This window comes from Erithacus rubecula, assembly GCF_903797595.1.
Source record: "Erithacus rubecula genome assembly, chromosome: 1".
NCBI classification, from domain to species: domain Eukaryota; kingdom Metazoa; phylum Chordata; class Aves; order Passeriformes; family Muscicapidae; genus Erithacus; species Erithacus rubecula.
Genome location: NC_136658.1, coordinates 345,825 through 361,380, shown reverse-complemented (window position 1 = coordinate 361,380; position 15,556 = coordinate 345,825). Strand labels below are relative to the sequence as shown.

Here is a 15,556-nt window from a genome sequence, read left to right as displayed (position 1 = left end):
ATTCTCTTCCTGGTGCGCTGCACTCCAAGCCCACCCTGTTCCCAAGGCCTGGAGCTGCACAAGGGAATGGCTCCCAAAACCTGGTGCAGAAAGAGGTTCCAGCAGTGCACTGAGCTTGGCCCAGCTGCTCCTGTGCCCTCAGGAGGGAGAGCTGCTGGTCCTGTGCCTGCAGAGAGCCTGGGAGGGTCCCTGTCCCACCAGGGATGGCAGGGGGCTTTCCCCACTCCCTTCTCAGAACTGCCCTGGAAACCTCCCACACCAGCAGAAACACGTGTGCTTTCTGTAGAAGAGGCAAAAGTAGATTTAGGTCAAAAATTGCTATGTATAGAGCAGAGAAGCATCTCCTGGTGCCATCTGCCATGCACCAAAGCCAAACTCTGCTTAGATCCTGATGAGGCTTTAAAAAAACCATAAAAACCTGACTGGCTTCCATTCAGGGCTTTCAAACCACTCCTGCTCTTCCAGGGCTGTTCAAACATGGCTCCACTAAGCTGCTGTCCATCATCCATAAGCTCCTGGTTCTTGCTGTCAAGGAGAACATTAACCCCACTTCTGCCTCCCTGCTCCAGGGAGGAGCCCCTTGGAGGAGCCCTCCTGCCCAGCCCAGCTCTGCCAGGCTGATGGAGCACACCTTCCATGCTCTGCTGCTTCCAAAGGTCCTGGGAGGAGCCTTTGCAAACAGTGAGGAAATGCTTTATTCCATTAGCAGGCACTGCTAATCTCCATGGAGATCCTGCTTCTCTTCCCTTTGTCTGCTCTTGTGTTTGCTTATTCTGGATCGATGCAAAATCCCTCTTTTCCTTGCTCTCCACTTTCCATGCCTCACTCACAGCCCATCTGAGATTTCTAGATCTCAGCCAGGACCTTTTTCCCTGCTTGTTTCTCCCCTCCACGCCCAGCAGCACTGCAGAAACATCTGGATGCCTTTCTGAAGGCAAGGCAGTGCCCCACAGCAGCGTTCCCTGTGCTGCAAAAATCCATTCCCATGCTAGGGGAGCTCTGCAAACCAGCAGCAAGCCAGCCTTCAGTCCCTGTCACCGTGGAGAGATGAGTAATCATTTCCCTCCCTGAAGGAGATGCAGCAGATTTATGCTCCTGACTCAGCCCCCAAGTTTATGTGAAGGAGAAAGGTCAGGACACAAACTCCATCAATATTCCTGCCCTAGCAGGTTTTCTGCTCCCTGACAAGGTGGCTCAGCAGTGCTGGCTGCTTGTTGGGTGCCTTTAACTGAGGCAGAAGGGCACAGATACTCTGCTGGTAATTCACTCACCTGCAGTGAATCCAGCAGCAATCCACACCATGGAAATCTTGGCAGATCCTGGAAAATATCTCTGTGCTCTCCAGCTCTGGGGTCATACCCAGCCCCAGATGAGGACAGAAGCTTCTACAAGCTCCTATTTCAAAATAATCTCAAAAAATATGTCCAGAAGCCAAATAATCTTGTCCTGGTTGTGATTTAAAGAGAACTGCTCCAGTTTGGGAGTTTTTAAACTATTATCACATGCATAAGTTAGAACTCCAAGCAGCAGTCCCAAAGGGGAAACGAGCCTGCTCCATTTCCCCTTTACAGGAACACTTTGCTCCGGGGATTTTTCAATCAGATTTCAAAATCAAGCATGTCTTTGAAAAGTCTCTTGTTGAGTGATTCCATGGCCCATTCCACGCCAGCACCACTTGGATGAGCTCTGGTGTCCAGGCCATTCCCTGTGTCCTGTCCCTCCATCCCTGTCCCCAGTCCCCCTCCAGCTCTCCTGAGGCTCTGGCAGGGCTCTGAGATGTCCCTGGATCCTTCTCCTTTCCAGGTATAATTCTGTGATTCCGTGATTCTGTGATTCTATGATGTGTAATTCTGTGATTCTGTGATCTGTAATTCTGTAATTCTGTGATTTTGTGAATCTGTGATTCTGTGATCTGTGATTCTGTGATTCTGTAATTCTGTGATCTGTAATTCTGTAATTCTGTGATTCTGTGATCTCTGATTCTGTGATTCTGTAATTCTGTGATTCTGTAACCCTGTGATTCTGTAACCCTGTGATTCTGTGATTCTATAATTCTGTGATTCTGTAGTTCTGTGATTCTGCAACCCTGTGATTCTGTGATTCTATAATTCTATAATTCTGTAATTCTGTGATCCTGTAACCCTGTGATCCTGTAACCCTGTAATTCTGTAACCCTGTGATTCTGTAGTTGTGTGATTCTGTAACCCTGTAATTCTGTGATTCTGTAATCCTGTGATTCTGTGATTCTATAATTCTATAATTCTGTAATTCTGTGATTCTGTGATTCTATAATTCTATAATTCTGTAATTCTGTGATCCTGTAACCCAGTGATTCTGCAACCCTGTGATTCTGTAGTTCTGTGATTCTGTGATTTTGTGATTCTATAATTCTGTAATTCTGTGATTCTGTAACCCTGTGATTCTATAATTCTATAATTCTGTAATTCTGTGATTCTGTAACCCTGTGATTCTGTGATCTCATCCCAGCTCACAGGGTGTCAGGCACTGCTCTGGGAGGGGTTTGGTGTCACCCAGCCCCAGATCTCCCCTCTCAGGAGGAGACAGGTGCTTTTTGGGGTGGAGAACAACCCCCAGCATGGTGACTCAGCCACCCTCATGTTCCACTTCTTCTCCACACCCCCCAGTGGTGATGTTATGGGATTTAATGTCTCAGAGGGCCCCATTCCATCTCCTCAATGCACAGCCCCAGCCTGGGCACTCACTGGTGCATTCCCAGAGCATTTATCATCTCCAGTGCTGCATCACACCAGCACCAGGAGCTGCTCAGGCTGGGAAATAACCTGCCTGAATCCCTAATGAGGGCAGGGAGCTGCTCTCAGGGCCTCAGGGTGCACCCAGCTCCACTCCCCCAGGAAAGGAGTGGGGACACAGCGAGGATGTGGCTGCAGAAGAGTGAGGGGAAACTCCAGGGTGTCTCCCAGGAATTCACCCTGCCCACCAAGTTGAGCCCATGCTGCAGAAGCAGTGGGAAGGGGTGGCAATAAAGAGGTTTAGCCCAAGCAGGAGCAGCTCCTGGTGCTCTGGCAGTGATGTGTGCTCAGGGAAAGGCCAGGTGAGCAAAAGGAGCACACAGCTGAAAACCCTCCTGGTGGCTTCTATCTTCACCTGATATCCTTGGTGAAATCAAGGTCTTTTCTCCCGTTCTTTTTTTTTTTTTTTTCCCAGCAGGTGGAAAGTACAAATATCAGTAAACAGGAGCCCGTTTAGCAGCAGATTTTGGCAATGGCTAAGCCTCTATCCAGCCCTTAAATTCTGATAATGATCTGCTCCCCGAAGGAGAGCTTTTTCTGTTTTCCAAAACGAAAGGCAGAGCCTGGCCGGGGTGGATTCCTGCAGAGTTCAGGGGATCAGAGGGTTTGGCTGAAAATGCCTGAAAGCTCCTTTCCCTCCCAGCCCTGCCGTGCCCCAGGTGCAGGATGAGACTCCTGGGACTGTGGGTTCCTATTCCCCCCCGGAGCAGGAAATTTCCCCATCCCCACCCGACTGGCACACAGAACAATGCCCAGAGCCAGAAATAAAGGGGTTGAATAATTCAGTGGGCTCTGGAACATGGGGATGGCAGAGAGCAGGAATAGGAAAGCACAGCTAATAAAAGCAAGAGGCAGAGGGAAATTTATTAAACATTTTTCAGACAAGAACATTTTGCCCCTCGCAGGAAAAAAAAAAAAAATTAAGCAGGGGATTTACACACCCAGCTCCCTTTCTCTGAACTGCAGGACTCTAAATTTACTTCTGGCTCCTGCTTTAAATCAGAATGGGTCATTCTGTCACCCTCTCCCTCTCTGTCTGCAAACTTTCTGCTGCTGCTGACATTTAAAAACCAAACAAGCCGGGCTAAAAGCTCCTGGTCTTTGCAGGAATAACGATTGCAAGGGTGATCAAACTAATCGATGCTCTCAAGCAAATATGTGTGAGCAATCCCAAGTGCTTGTGGCAGCCGTGCAAAGCAAACCAGAGCAGACAGGGGCTGGAAACTGGAACAGGGGTAAAATCCCCAAACCCAGGGATGAGAATTTCTGTGCCCAGCAGCCTCTTTTCTTTGTTATTTTCTTTTATAAGTGCCTGGCTGGCAGAGAAGAAATGGGGCTCCAAAGGAAAGCAAGATTCTCCACCACAGGTAGATCAGTGTGATCTTCCAGGCCACAAATCCCAGTTTAGTCCAAGATGAGAGCACAGCTCAGCCCTCCTGAGCTCCCCTTTATCTGCCAATTCCCACTCCCCTGTGTCCATGCCCGGGAGGCTGATTGGAATTCACTGAGATCCACCTCAAAGCAGACCCACTTCCCTTACAGTTCTCTCTGTTTCACCCAGGGCAATGTGAATATTTATCAGCCCCAGACACAGAGACATCAGGAAAAATAAGAAATTGCCACTCCAAGGCTCCTTTTCACTGCCTTTCTCTTCCCAGTGCCACTTTTCTGCTAATTCCTCTGTGCTGTTCTGCACAGCAGAGGGAAGGACTGATCACAAACCCTGAGCTGAATCCCCCTGGTCCCCCAAGAGGGAGGGAGGGCACCTGGGGAAAACCCCTGATGGAGATTTTAATTTCAAAAGGTCATTTCACAACATTTAATTCATTGTCTGGGCCAATCTGCTGGCAGAGTCCACATTTGGGGCTGAATGTACAACCAAGCTGAAAAAGTTGCACTCCCTCATTGGCATTATTCCCTCGCACTCTCATTCCCATTATTCCCATTATTCCCTCACTCTCATTATTCCCAGCTGGACCCCCTCATTCCCACTGCCTGCACTGGGGGTGTTCAGACAGCCCAAAGGTGCCTTTTTCCTTGCTGCCCTGTCACTTTTCCTGCCAGCAGCAGTTAAATCAGTGCATCCAAACTCATTCACCTGGGACATGGCCTGGGACACGCTGCCCAGCAGGCACGGGCAGGATTTGGGGTCTGCAGGCTCTCAGAGCACTGCCCAAGCCTGAGCTGAGCTTCCAGAGGCCTCCAGGCTCCAGCAGGATGGCATTTCCCAGCCCTGCCAGGCTGCAGAGTGCCAGGCTGCAGAAGCACAGCTCTGCCCCAGATGGATCATCTTGCTGTGCCACGGCCAGGAGAGTTGTTTGACTCTGCAGGGTCACCTTCCCACAGCTCCAGCAGAAAGCCAGCTGCAACCACCCCTGCATTTCCTCTCCTCACCCCGGAGGGGTTTTTCACCCACCTGTGTGCAGGAGCCATCCATTCTCTCAGCCCCCTTACCTGCTCCTTTCCCCCTCCCTCTCTCTGCCCAGGCAGAGCTGGGGGAGCTCAGTGGAGAGGAGAAGGATCCAGGGAGAGCTCAGAGCCCCTGCCAGGGCCAGGAGGGGCTCCAGGAGAGCTGCAGAGGGACTGGGGACAGGGATGGGGGGACAGGACACAGGGAATGGGTCCCCAGAGGGCAGAGATGGGTGGGACAGTGGGCAGGAATTGTCCCTGGCACAGGCTTGGAGCAGCCAGGGGAAGGTGTGCCTGCCCAGGGCAGCCCTGGGAGCATCCTTTGGGATGGTGGCACCTTTGCACAGGCACACAGACCAACCCCTCCCTGCTGGAGCCTCAGCCTGATGCAGCACTCCCACTCTGAACTGCTCCCTTCCTCCCCATCCCTCTTTATAACATGCAGACCATTTTTCCCCCCAGTTACTTATTCATGCCACTTGGTTTCCAGTGGAAAGAGGGATCAGAACCCTCCCTGGATATTGATACTGGCACTTGCTGTTTATCAGGCAATCTTCCCCTGAGCCATCTCCTTCCCTGGTGCCTTCTCCAGGCCTGGTGCAGCTCCAGCTTCACCAAAATCCCTCCTGTGGGAGCAAGGAGCAGTGCCTGTGGTGCTGTTCTTTCCTGTGGGGCTGGCCAGGGGTGGAGGAAGGTGGAACTCCTGCAGAGGCAGCCAAAGGGCCAGTCTAGACTGATGTGATCTCCCAGCTACTCACTGAGGCTGCTTTTCCATGCCCAGAGCACAGACATTTTAACTTGCTGCTTAATGTGCTCCTTAAAGCAGTTAGCAGAATCCCAGCCATCAATCAGTCCTGGCAGCCCATCCACAAGGCATGGCCAGGAACTGGGCATTAATTGGGAATGCTTTGCTGGATTTCCTGCCTGGCAGCACCCAATTTTTCACTCTGAGTTGAAGCACGGAGCTGCTGCTTGGCACAATCAGTACTTTTCTAGGTTGATAGGAAATTATCAGGGGCTCAGTGCCCAGGTGTGGGGTGTATTCCCACCCTCCCTGGCAATGCACAGGGGTGCCCCAGCTCCTTCCCTGCAGAGGAGCATCACTCTGGGGGCTGCTAAGAGGGTGGAAGTTCCCTTGCACAGGAGATTAGAGGGGCACTGGCTGCAGTTTGTTCCCCTGGGGATATTCCAGCAGGTGTGTCCCAAGCACATGGAGCAGCTGCCTATCCAGAGCATCACTCCCTTTTAATCACCATCTTATTAAATTTTATTTGTCTTGGGCGAGCTGTGCTGCTCTTGAAGTGCAATTGTGGCCAGCTGTGCTCAGCCCTGGAGCTGTGGCTGCCACGGGTGCCCAGAGCCCCCTGATGGTGTCACTGTGGCCCAGAGTGAGCTGTGCTCCTCCAGCACAAGCTGCTCTCACACAAAGCCTGGCCAAAGGCCATGACCTCTTGCTTTCCCCCAAAACTCCATCACCAGATTTTGCTGGTCCCGTTCCCAGCACTTCAACCCTTTGCTGCTCAGGCTCACAGGACACAGCAGGCATTTTTCATTCACTGCAGCAAACACAGCCCTAATCCAGGCCCTTAAATCTGTCTAGATTTTTAAATAATTGCAAGCAGCCTCCCAACTTGTGCAAAGTTTGATTTAAGCCTTAATTTAGTGGTTTATCTGGAGAGCAGGAAGTAAGCTGGCACTGCCAATTAGGAGCCATCTGTTTTCTCCTAATCTTCTGCAGGCTCAGCCCAGTGAGCAGGGGCCTGGGGTCACTGCCTGCAGCCCCAGGGACTGCCTGGTGTCCCCAGAGGCAGCACAGGGAGTGGCTGTCCCTGCTCCTGCACGGATCCTGGCAGCAGGGATCTGCTCTGGGCCAGCTGCTGCCTGCCCTGGGGCAGCACCAGAGCCAAGCCATTAATCACAGCTCCAAACAGGACCAGCCCTGTGCACCCCTGAACCCTTCCTTAAAAAAAACTCTATTCTGAGCCCAGCAGCTGGGGGCTGCTGGGGAGAGCCCACCCTGCCTGGCACAGGGTGTGGAGAGCAGGGACAGCACCAGGGCTGTGCCCCAGCCCAGCCTCAGCCAGCTCTGCCTGCTCTGGGCTGCAGTGGGACCCTCCCAAAGAGCCCCTGGAGCCAGCAGACCGCTGGGGCTGGTGAAGGAAAATGGGATGTGTTCTTCTGGCTGGGCTTTTGCTGCTGTTCAGCCTCACTGATGCTCCAGTGCTCCCCCAGCCCACACCTTCTGCTCTGCAAGAGAGGTTGAGCCCTGGGAAGCAGGAAACAGCAGCTCTCCAAAGAAATGCAGGAAGATAACAGCCTGGAGGGCTCAGGAGAAGAGGGGAATCAGTGGACAGAGGGGCCTGTCCCCTGCACTCCAGCACTCCCATTGATTGTCCTTTTGGAATGGATCTTGGTGGCTCAGGCTGTCTCATTGAACAGATGCACTCCTGCCATTTCTGACTGGCCCTGCTTTTGGAGATGGCTGGGGGAGATCCAGGAAATACAGTGCACCTCAAATTTTATGGGGACCTTTTCCTTCTGCTTTCAGCAGCCCAAATACACAAATCACAGAATCTCAGAATGGTTTGGGTTGGGAGGGACCTTAAAGCTCCTCCAGTCCCACCCCTGCCATGGACAGAGACACCTTCCACTGTCCCAGCTGCTCCCAGGCCAGTGTCCAGCCTGGCCTTGGGCACTGCCAGGGATCCAGGGGCAGCCACAGCTGCTCTGGGCACCTGTGCCAGCCCTGCCCACCCTCATGGGAACAATTCCTTCCTAATGGGCAATCCAAACGTTCTCTCTTCCCCTTGGAAGCAGCTCAGGACCCTCCTGCAGTGCAGACCCTGATGGCCCCGAGTGACTCCTTCAACTCTCAGCACAGGTCTCCTGCACGTCACATCCATAGATTCATACAACGCCTTCGTTTAATCACCCACGGGTCAGATGGGTGCCCGTGCCACCCCTTGGTCACCGTGGGGTGGGGACAATCCCCTCCAGCCACGGGGACAGCACTCAGCCGGCACGGCTCAAGGTTCAGCTGCCTGCAAGGGGGATAAACCCCCCAAACCAGGGCGCTCCCAGGCTTTGCGGGATGGAGTGTGCGGGCAGAGGACACTCTCCTCGGGAGGGGACAGCCCCGCAGGCAGAGGAGATCGCGGCCAAAACCGCTGACGCAGCAGTTCCAGCGTGCCGTCGGGAGGAAGACTCTGCCCTCCCGACTATTTTTGGTGCGTTTCTGCCAACCTGGAGGCACTGATCTATTGTCCGTGCTGTGACTCAGGGCTCTGCGTGGAGCCGGACTGGCAGGGAGGGACGCGCGGGGCTCCCGGGGGACCGGTAATGGGAGAGAGCCCTGCACCTCCTGTTTACACTTTAATGCCCATCCAGGCTATCCATTATTTATTGCTGGTGTATTTATAGAGCACTACCGGCACTGACAGGCTCTGCAGGCTGGGGAGAAGGTGCTCTCCCTTTGCATGTGCTGGTTAAACAGGGTGGTTAAACAGCCCTGGCTCTCTGCAGGGGCCGTCCCTCCCCTCCCCTCCTGCATCCTGTGCCTTTGCCATGAGGCATTGCTGCTTCTCTGCTGGGCTGGGGTGGCATTTCCTCCTCTGGACCCCAACACAGCACCCAAAGGGAAGGCAGCACAGCCCAGCACCGCAGGGTTCCACTGATTTGGGGCGAGAAACCACCCTGGAGGCTCCAGTGCCTCCCCCTGCCTCCCTCCTCTCCCTCCACCCTCTTCAGGCAGCAGCTCCCCGTCCCGTGGGGCTGTGACCCCAGGAGCAGCCCCCTGCAGCTCCTTTGCACGCCTGTCAGGTTTAAATGCAAAAGCTCTGATACCATCTTAAAATATGCACCAGTTAGCTCAGCCGTGTCCCGTTCCACCTGGCTGCCTGGGTTAGCTCCAGGAACCCATTAGTGGGGCTGGAGCAGCGGCACTGGCACTGGGCTATCAAAAGGAGCAAAGGAGTTTAGTGGCAAACCTCTGCAAATACATGTGGAGGATTATTTTAAGTGAAAGAAAATTTCCAGTAGTTTTGATGTGGGAAACATCAATAAAATCCTTCCTTTTATTCCAGCATTTTCCCAAGCGTGCTCCTGCAGGGGAATGAGAAGTTCCAGTGTCCCAGGAGTGAATTCTAAAGGGATGCTGCAGTGTGAGAGAGGAACCAGAGCTTGCACATCCCCAGCGTGCAAAACCAAAACTAAGCCGGGCCACCGGTGCCGAGGGTGAAGAGAAGTGATGTCACCGAGCAGGTGACAGCTCTGCCAGTGGTTACCCAAGACATGGCAACAGCAATCAATTCTCCCTGGAAGCCTCCAGAAGATAACGAGGTAATGGGCAGCGGTCTGCGTGGAATTGTAGAACAAATCACATCAGCCCGACCTAATCTCATCCCCAGACATGGCAATGCAGATGCAATCTCCCGGCCCTTAGCCACAGGAAGTCTTCAATGCTGCTTCAAACGCGGAATCATGGGCGGGGGGTGGTGCAGGAGGCTCTCGGATCCATCCCAGCCCTTCAGGAGCAGCACAGCCCCGAACTGCCGTGCCCTCCAAACCTTGGAGCATCTCCACCCTCCAAAGTCATCAGCTGCAGAGAGCCTCAAGCTCTCCCATACCCTCTACCGTCACTCACCCGCCTGGTTTATGGCTTTTGGATCGGGAGGGAAGGTGCCTGTCCTTTCCTAGGGCAGCTCCTTGTCCCAGGAGCCCGGGGCAGCACTGAGAGGTGCCAGGATCCTCGCAGCCCGGCTGGTGAGAGCTGCCAGGACCTGCTTCACCCGGCCTCACCTCGCCTTGTCTCCCAGAGTGCTACCAATTCTTTATACATAGCAATTAAATGTGATAAATGGGCTGCAAAGTGCTATTTTGGGAGAGAGGAGGCTCCATCTGGGAGTGCTGCAGTGCTGGCTCAGCACGACCCACTGCACACCTGGCTCTCCCCACCCTTAAATCTGTGGTGGCACACACATTCCCAAACCTATTTCTTTCCCCTGCCCTGTCCACAAGCTTACTTGGTTCCTCTGGCTGCTGTCAGACACTGTCACTTTAAATACAGAGTTTGCCCAATTTCTGGGAGTGCAGCAAAGGGTGGTCAGGAGCACCCAGTCATAGCAGCACCCAGAATTTACCTGGTCCCTGTAAAATTCAGGAGAGTTTCTGGGGAAAGGAACCCTGGAAAGAGGGGAAATACTTTGGGGAAAAGGTCAGGATGCGAGATAAGGGCAGGGAGGAGAAGAAAAGTCAAGATCCATAAGACATCCATCCCTGGCAGTGTCCAAGGCCAGGTTGGACGGGGCTTGGAGCAACCTGGCACAGAGGAAAGTGTCCCTGCCCGTGGCAGGGGTGGCACTGGATGCACTTCGAGGTCCCTTCCAACCCAAACCGGTCTGGGACTCTGTGTGCCCAGGCTGGGCTTTATTCAATGCGACCCCAGCTCAGGTGCACAGAGCTATTTGGCACTGAAGGGGATCCGACTGCTGCCGCGCCTGGCTCTGAACGCAGCGCTCCCAGTCCCCGGCTGTGCATCACTCCGGCATCCCAAAAACCCCGTTCCCACCCCAAACCCCTCCTCCGTGTGCCCCCCGGGCCTGGGCAGCCCCCGGGATGCCAGCGGGGACCAAGCAGGGTTGGAAGCAGAGGGAGATAACCCCGCAGCGCTCAGGGATGTGCGGCGTGTCTGCTTTGCTGGGCACGGAACGGGGACCAGGGCAGGAAGGGGAGGGGGACAGCCCCCGGATCCTGCTCGGCTGGAGCCGAGCCGGAATCCTCCTGGAATGGGAGGGGTCTGAGGTAATTCCCTAAATCCTCCCTGGCGTGGAAAGACGCCGTGACAGCCCGCGTTCCCTCCCCAGGGCTGGGGGCGACACACGGCAGCAGCCCCGCGGCTCCCACCTTGCTGGGAAAGGTCGGGACAGCCTCCAAATCCTGCCCGGGCTTGGCGGGGACCGCGACATCCCCTAATCCCTCCGGGGGCGGCCCGGGGGCCGCGCCAGCCCCGCGGCTGGTCCGGCGCCGAGCGCGGCTCAGCCCAGCCCGGCTCAGCTCCCCCCGACGGCGGCTGCCCGCGGCGCTCCCCAGCGCATCCCGCAGCGCCGGGCAGCCCGACCCGTCCCCTTCTCTTCTTCCTCCTCCTCCTTCTCCTCCTCCTCGCTCTCCTCCCCTTCCACCCCCCCGGGCCGGTTTGGGCAGCGGCGCGGCGGGCGCTGCCGGCAGAGCCGCCGTGTGCGGGCGCGGCGCCGGAGGCAGCGCGGCCCCGGGGGCGGCTCGGTGCCGGGGGCGGCCCGGTCCCTGGGCGGCCCGGTGCCGGGGGCGGCCCGGTCCCTGGGCGGCCCGGTGCGGGGGGCTGCGGCGCGGCAGGAGCGAGCCCCGCAGCCCCCGGCGCGGTGCCCCGGCGGTGGCCCGGCGGTCGCCGCTGCATGCCCGCGCCGGCGGCAGCATGGCCCGCAGGCAGGCGCGGCCGGCGGGCGGCGGGCGCTGGCTGCCCTGGCTGGGGCTCGCCGTGCTGCCGCTGGCCGTGCCGGCCGCCGCCGCCGCCGCCGCCTGCCCCTCCGCCTGCCCCGCCGCCTGCTACTGCGTGGTGACCCCGCGGCTGCAGCAGTGCCGCTGCGAGCGGCTGCAGGAGCCGCCGCGGGAGCTGCCGGCCGCCGTGCACAACCTGAGCATCGCCGGCAGCAACCTGAGCGTGCTGCCCCGCGCCGCCTTCGCCGGCAGCCCGCTGCGCGACCTCCGCCTGCTCCGCCTGCGCCACGACAACATCCGCGCCATCGAGGACATGGCGCTGCAGGGCCTGCCCGCGCTGCGCACCCTCGACCTCAGCCACAACCCGCTGCTCTCGGTGGCGGCCGGCGCCTTCGGCGGGGCGCCGCTGCTGCGCACGCTGCAGCTGAACCAGGCGCTGCTGGCGGCCCCGCTGGAGGAGCAGCTGGCCCTGGCCGTGCGCAACCTCAGCCTGCGCCGCCTGGAGCTGGCGGGCAACGCGCTGCGAGCGCTGCCGGCCGCGCTGCTGCCGCCCGGCCTGGAGGAGCTGGACCTGCGCAACAACTCTCTGCAGCGGCTGGCGGCCGCCGAGCTGCGCAGCCTGGACGGGCCCGAGCTGCGCGGGCTGCGCCTCAGCCTGGGCGCCAACCCGCTGAGCTGCGACTGCGGGCTGCGCCCCTTCCTGGCCTGGCTGCGCGCCGCCGCCGCCCGCGTGCTCGACGCGCGCAGCCTGCGCTGCGCGGCCCCGCCGGCGCTGCGCGGCACCGCGCTGCTGCGCCTGCGGCCCGAGGCGCTGGCCTGCGCGCCCCGCGACGGCGGCGAGCCGGGACAGCTGGAGACCGCCTCCTACGTGTTCTTCGGCATCGTGCTGGCGCTCATCGGCATCGTCTTCCTCATGGTGCTCTACCTGAACCGCCGCGGCATCAAGCGCTGGCTGCACAACCTGCGCGAAGCCTGCCGCGACCAGATGGAGGGCTACCACTACCGCTACGAGCAGGACGCGGACCCGCGCTGCGCGGGCACGCCCGCCCTCTGACGGCGCCCGGGACTGCCCGCCTGGACCGTGTACAGCTCTCTTTCCTTTTAGATTTCTATATTCGACAGGTGCGAAGTTTAACTCGATTTCTTTGTTTTATTTTTTATTTTTTTTGCTCCCCCGTTTCGCTGCCAAGAGGAGAGGGCGTCGCGCAGCTGCGACGCGCTTGTCCTTGCGCGCTCTCCCGTCCCGTCCCGTCCCGTTCGGCGGCGTTCCAGCTCGTTCCAGGCACGAGGCCGTGCGGCTGCCGAAGCGCCCCCGCCGGCCGGGTGCATGTTCCCGGGGCAGGCGGGGGCAGCCCTCTGACTCTAGAATGTAGACCTGGCCGCTCGGCACTTTGGGACTCTAAACGGGCCGAGCAGAAGCTGCCGCCCCCATTCCCCTGCCCCTGTTTGCTTTAGTGCCTGTTACCGTATCCTAGAGCAAATATATTGAAAGCTGCACCCGCTCCCTCGTCTATTTTCTGTAAAGCTCCTTGCAAACGATCTCCGAGCATCGCCGTGGCTGAGGCGAAGCCGCTGCGGTTGGTTTGCGGAGGGAGGGAGCTCCGCGCTCCTCTGTGCCCCTCGGTGCTTAGGAGTTTCTCTTCCCGAGCTGCTTCATGGCCAGGGATGCAGAGGGCTCTCGTGTGGCTCGGCACGGAGCTCGGGCTCTTCCCTCGCTGGCAGCAGCGCGGGGGCTCAGGAGAACGATCCAGGTAACAGCTTTCCGAAGAGGTTTTCCTCTCCCGGCTGGTTTGAGGTGCCAGAGCGCTGAGCGTCTCCCCCGCGGGGCTTCCCCGAAGGGAGCCGCAGCTTTGTAACGCGGCCTCTCCAGACGCGGAGTTTCGGCGCTGGGATGAAAAGGGAAGCGTGTTGCTGCGTGTGCGCTGGCCTCTGTCACAGCGGGAGGGGATGCGGGGTGCGGAGCGCACCGACCCCGGCCGTGCCGGGTGGGGGATGCTCGGGAGCAGCTGCCTTCGAGAGTCTGTGGGAGCCTGGGAATGGGGACAGTTACCTCCATCCCGGGAATTGCAGCCTGCTGCAGGATCCTTTGCGTTTCCCCCTTTGAGCTCCCTGCCCCTGAAATGCCGCTGTCGAGGCGGGTCAGTCGGGAAGGGAGAGCGGGAGCAGAGCCCGCGCCTGGGCTGTGCTCGGCTGGGGACGCGGCACTGAGAATCAAAATGAGTTTCCTGGATGTTCTGAGCTGCTCCGACTGAGCAGGGAGCTGGCTCCCCACTCTGCCCCAGCTCCTGGGGATTCCTGAGATCCCCACGGCTCGGCTCATTGCGGAACTTGTTGAATTCTGAAGGTCTTTTCTGAGATTTTCCTCCATGCAATCAGTTCCCAGGGGAGAAATCCCAGCTTGCCCCCACCTTCCTCCCCTTCCCCACCCGCCGCAGCCCAGCCCAGCCCCTGGGCGAGAGAAGGGGCGGCAGGGTGGGTCTGCACATCTGGCAGAGCTCACCCCAGCTGTGCCCCCGGGGGTGCAGCATCCCTTCGTGGGGACGGGGACCCTGGAGAGAGTGAGCGTGGTACAGGGAGAATCCTGGAGGCTCTGCGGGCAGGGAACAGAGCCCAGCAATAGATAACGGGAAGGAAATCGCCGCCAGGCAAAGGCAAACACTCCCTGCCCCCAAAGCCTTTCTTCTGGCTGCTCCAGCTTTTCCTGAGGCTGAGGGAGGAGCTGGTGGCTTTTGGTCCCAGGGATCAGGGCACCTCTCCTTCAGGAGCAGGGTCAGGGACCCTCTGGATCAGGGCACTGCCACCGAGCCCAGGATGTGCTTTTTGGGTTCCCAAAGCCCAGCTGCCATCACGTTTGCATGCAGCCCCTTCCCCTGAAGGAATGTGGATGGACCTCCCAGTGTCCCCAGCAGAAAGTTACCCCAGGATCTCCTGGAGCCAAAGAAAGGCAGGATAGGAACAGCATCTGTGATATGAACCAAGCAAAGCATGCTCAGGGCCCCCTGCAGTGGCTCATCGCTGAAACGGGGAAAAAAAGCCCAAAAATGTCTATTGATATGCCCTGCATATAGAGTGCTCTGCAAGGCTTTGAGCTCTGCTTTTCCTTCCTTGTTTTCCAAAGCTCAGCTGGGCAGGAGGGGTTGGTGGGGAGGGGGATGTGGGTGCAGCTGGAATGTTCTGGGGTTTCACTGAACCAGGGTGCCCTAGGGTGCCCAGGGCTGGGGGCAGGAGCTGCCCACCCTGAGGGTGGTCTCCTTGAGTGCAGGAGAGGCCAGAGCCCCCAGCTGGATTTATCCAGGAGAATAACTGGGCTGGAGCAGCACCCTTGTCCTCACTGAGCACAGGGTATGCTGCTCCTGCACTGGGGCAGGGAGGAAAAATCAGCCAGGAGCTGCCTGTCCTTACAGAAACACACAGAATTAATGATAATTAATTCTCCCCAAGCTACTTCAGCCCTGAGAACCCACACACCAGGCTCCTTAGTCCTCACATTCCCTCCTCCACTATCACAAATTAACCCAAACTCAAGTGGGAGGAAAAACACCCTCTGCTTTTCATTGATTCCTTTAGGAAAAGCAGGAGGGGACATGACCCTCACACCTTGGAGAAACTGAGGCACAACCAGAGCGGGCTCCTGTGGCAGGGAAGGGTTTGCCCAAGGGAAAAGCCCCCAGGAATGGATTTCAGCCCTGAGCAGGGCTCAGTTCACACCCTGGGCAGCTCCAGGAGCACCACACCAGGACAGTGCTCTGTCTGTCCTCCCTCTGCACCAGAGGTGGCTCTGGGCCCTGCCCAGGGGAGTGGGCTGCTGATGAGCATTTCTCCCAGGTACCTAGGGCTGTTTCTAATTAGCCAGGACACTTCTGGGAGATGGTGGCCCCTTGCTGAGCCCTGAGCTGTCCCCAGCAGCA

At 57.7% G+C, this 15,556-nt stretch overlaps 1 protein-coding gene across 1 annotated transcript; it reads left to right on the top strand.

The window, feature by feature from the left end:
* The first annotated feature begins 11,581 nt into the window (after positions 1 to 11,581).
* Positions 11,582 to 12,705, top strand: TPBGL (trophoblast glycoprotein like). Its single transcript, XM_079321143.1, has one exon. The coding sequence runs from the start codon at positions 11,626 to 11,628 to the stop codon at positions 12,700 to 12,702; it is 1,077 nt and encodes a 358-aa protein (XP_079177269.1). The 5' UTR covers positions 11,582 to 11,625; the 3' UTR covers positions 12,703 to 12,705.
* The last annotated feature ends 2,851 nt before the right edge of the window (positions 12,706 to 15,556 follow it).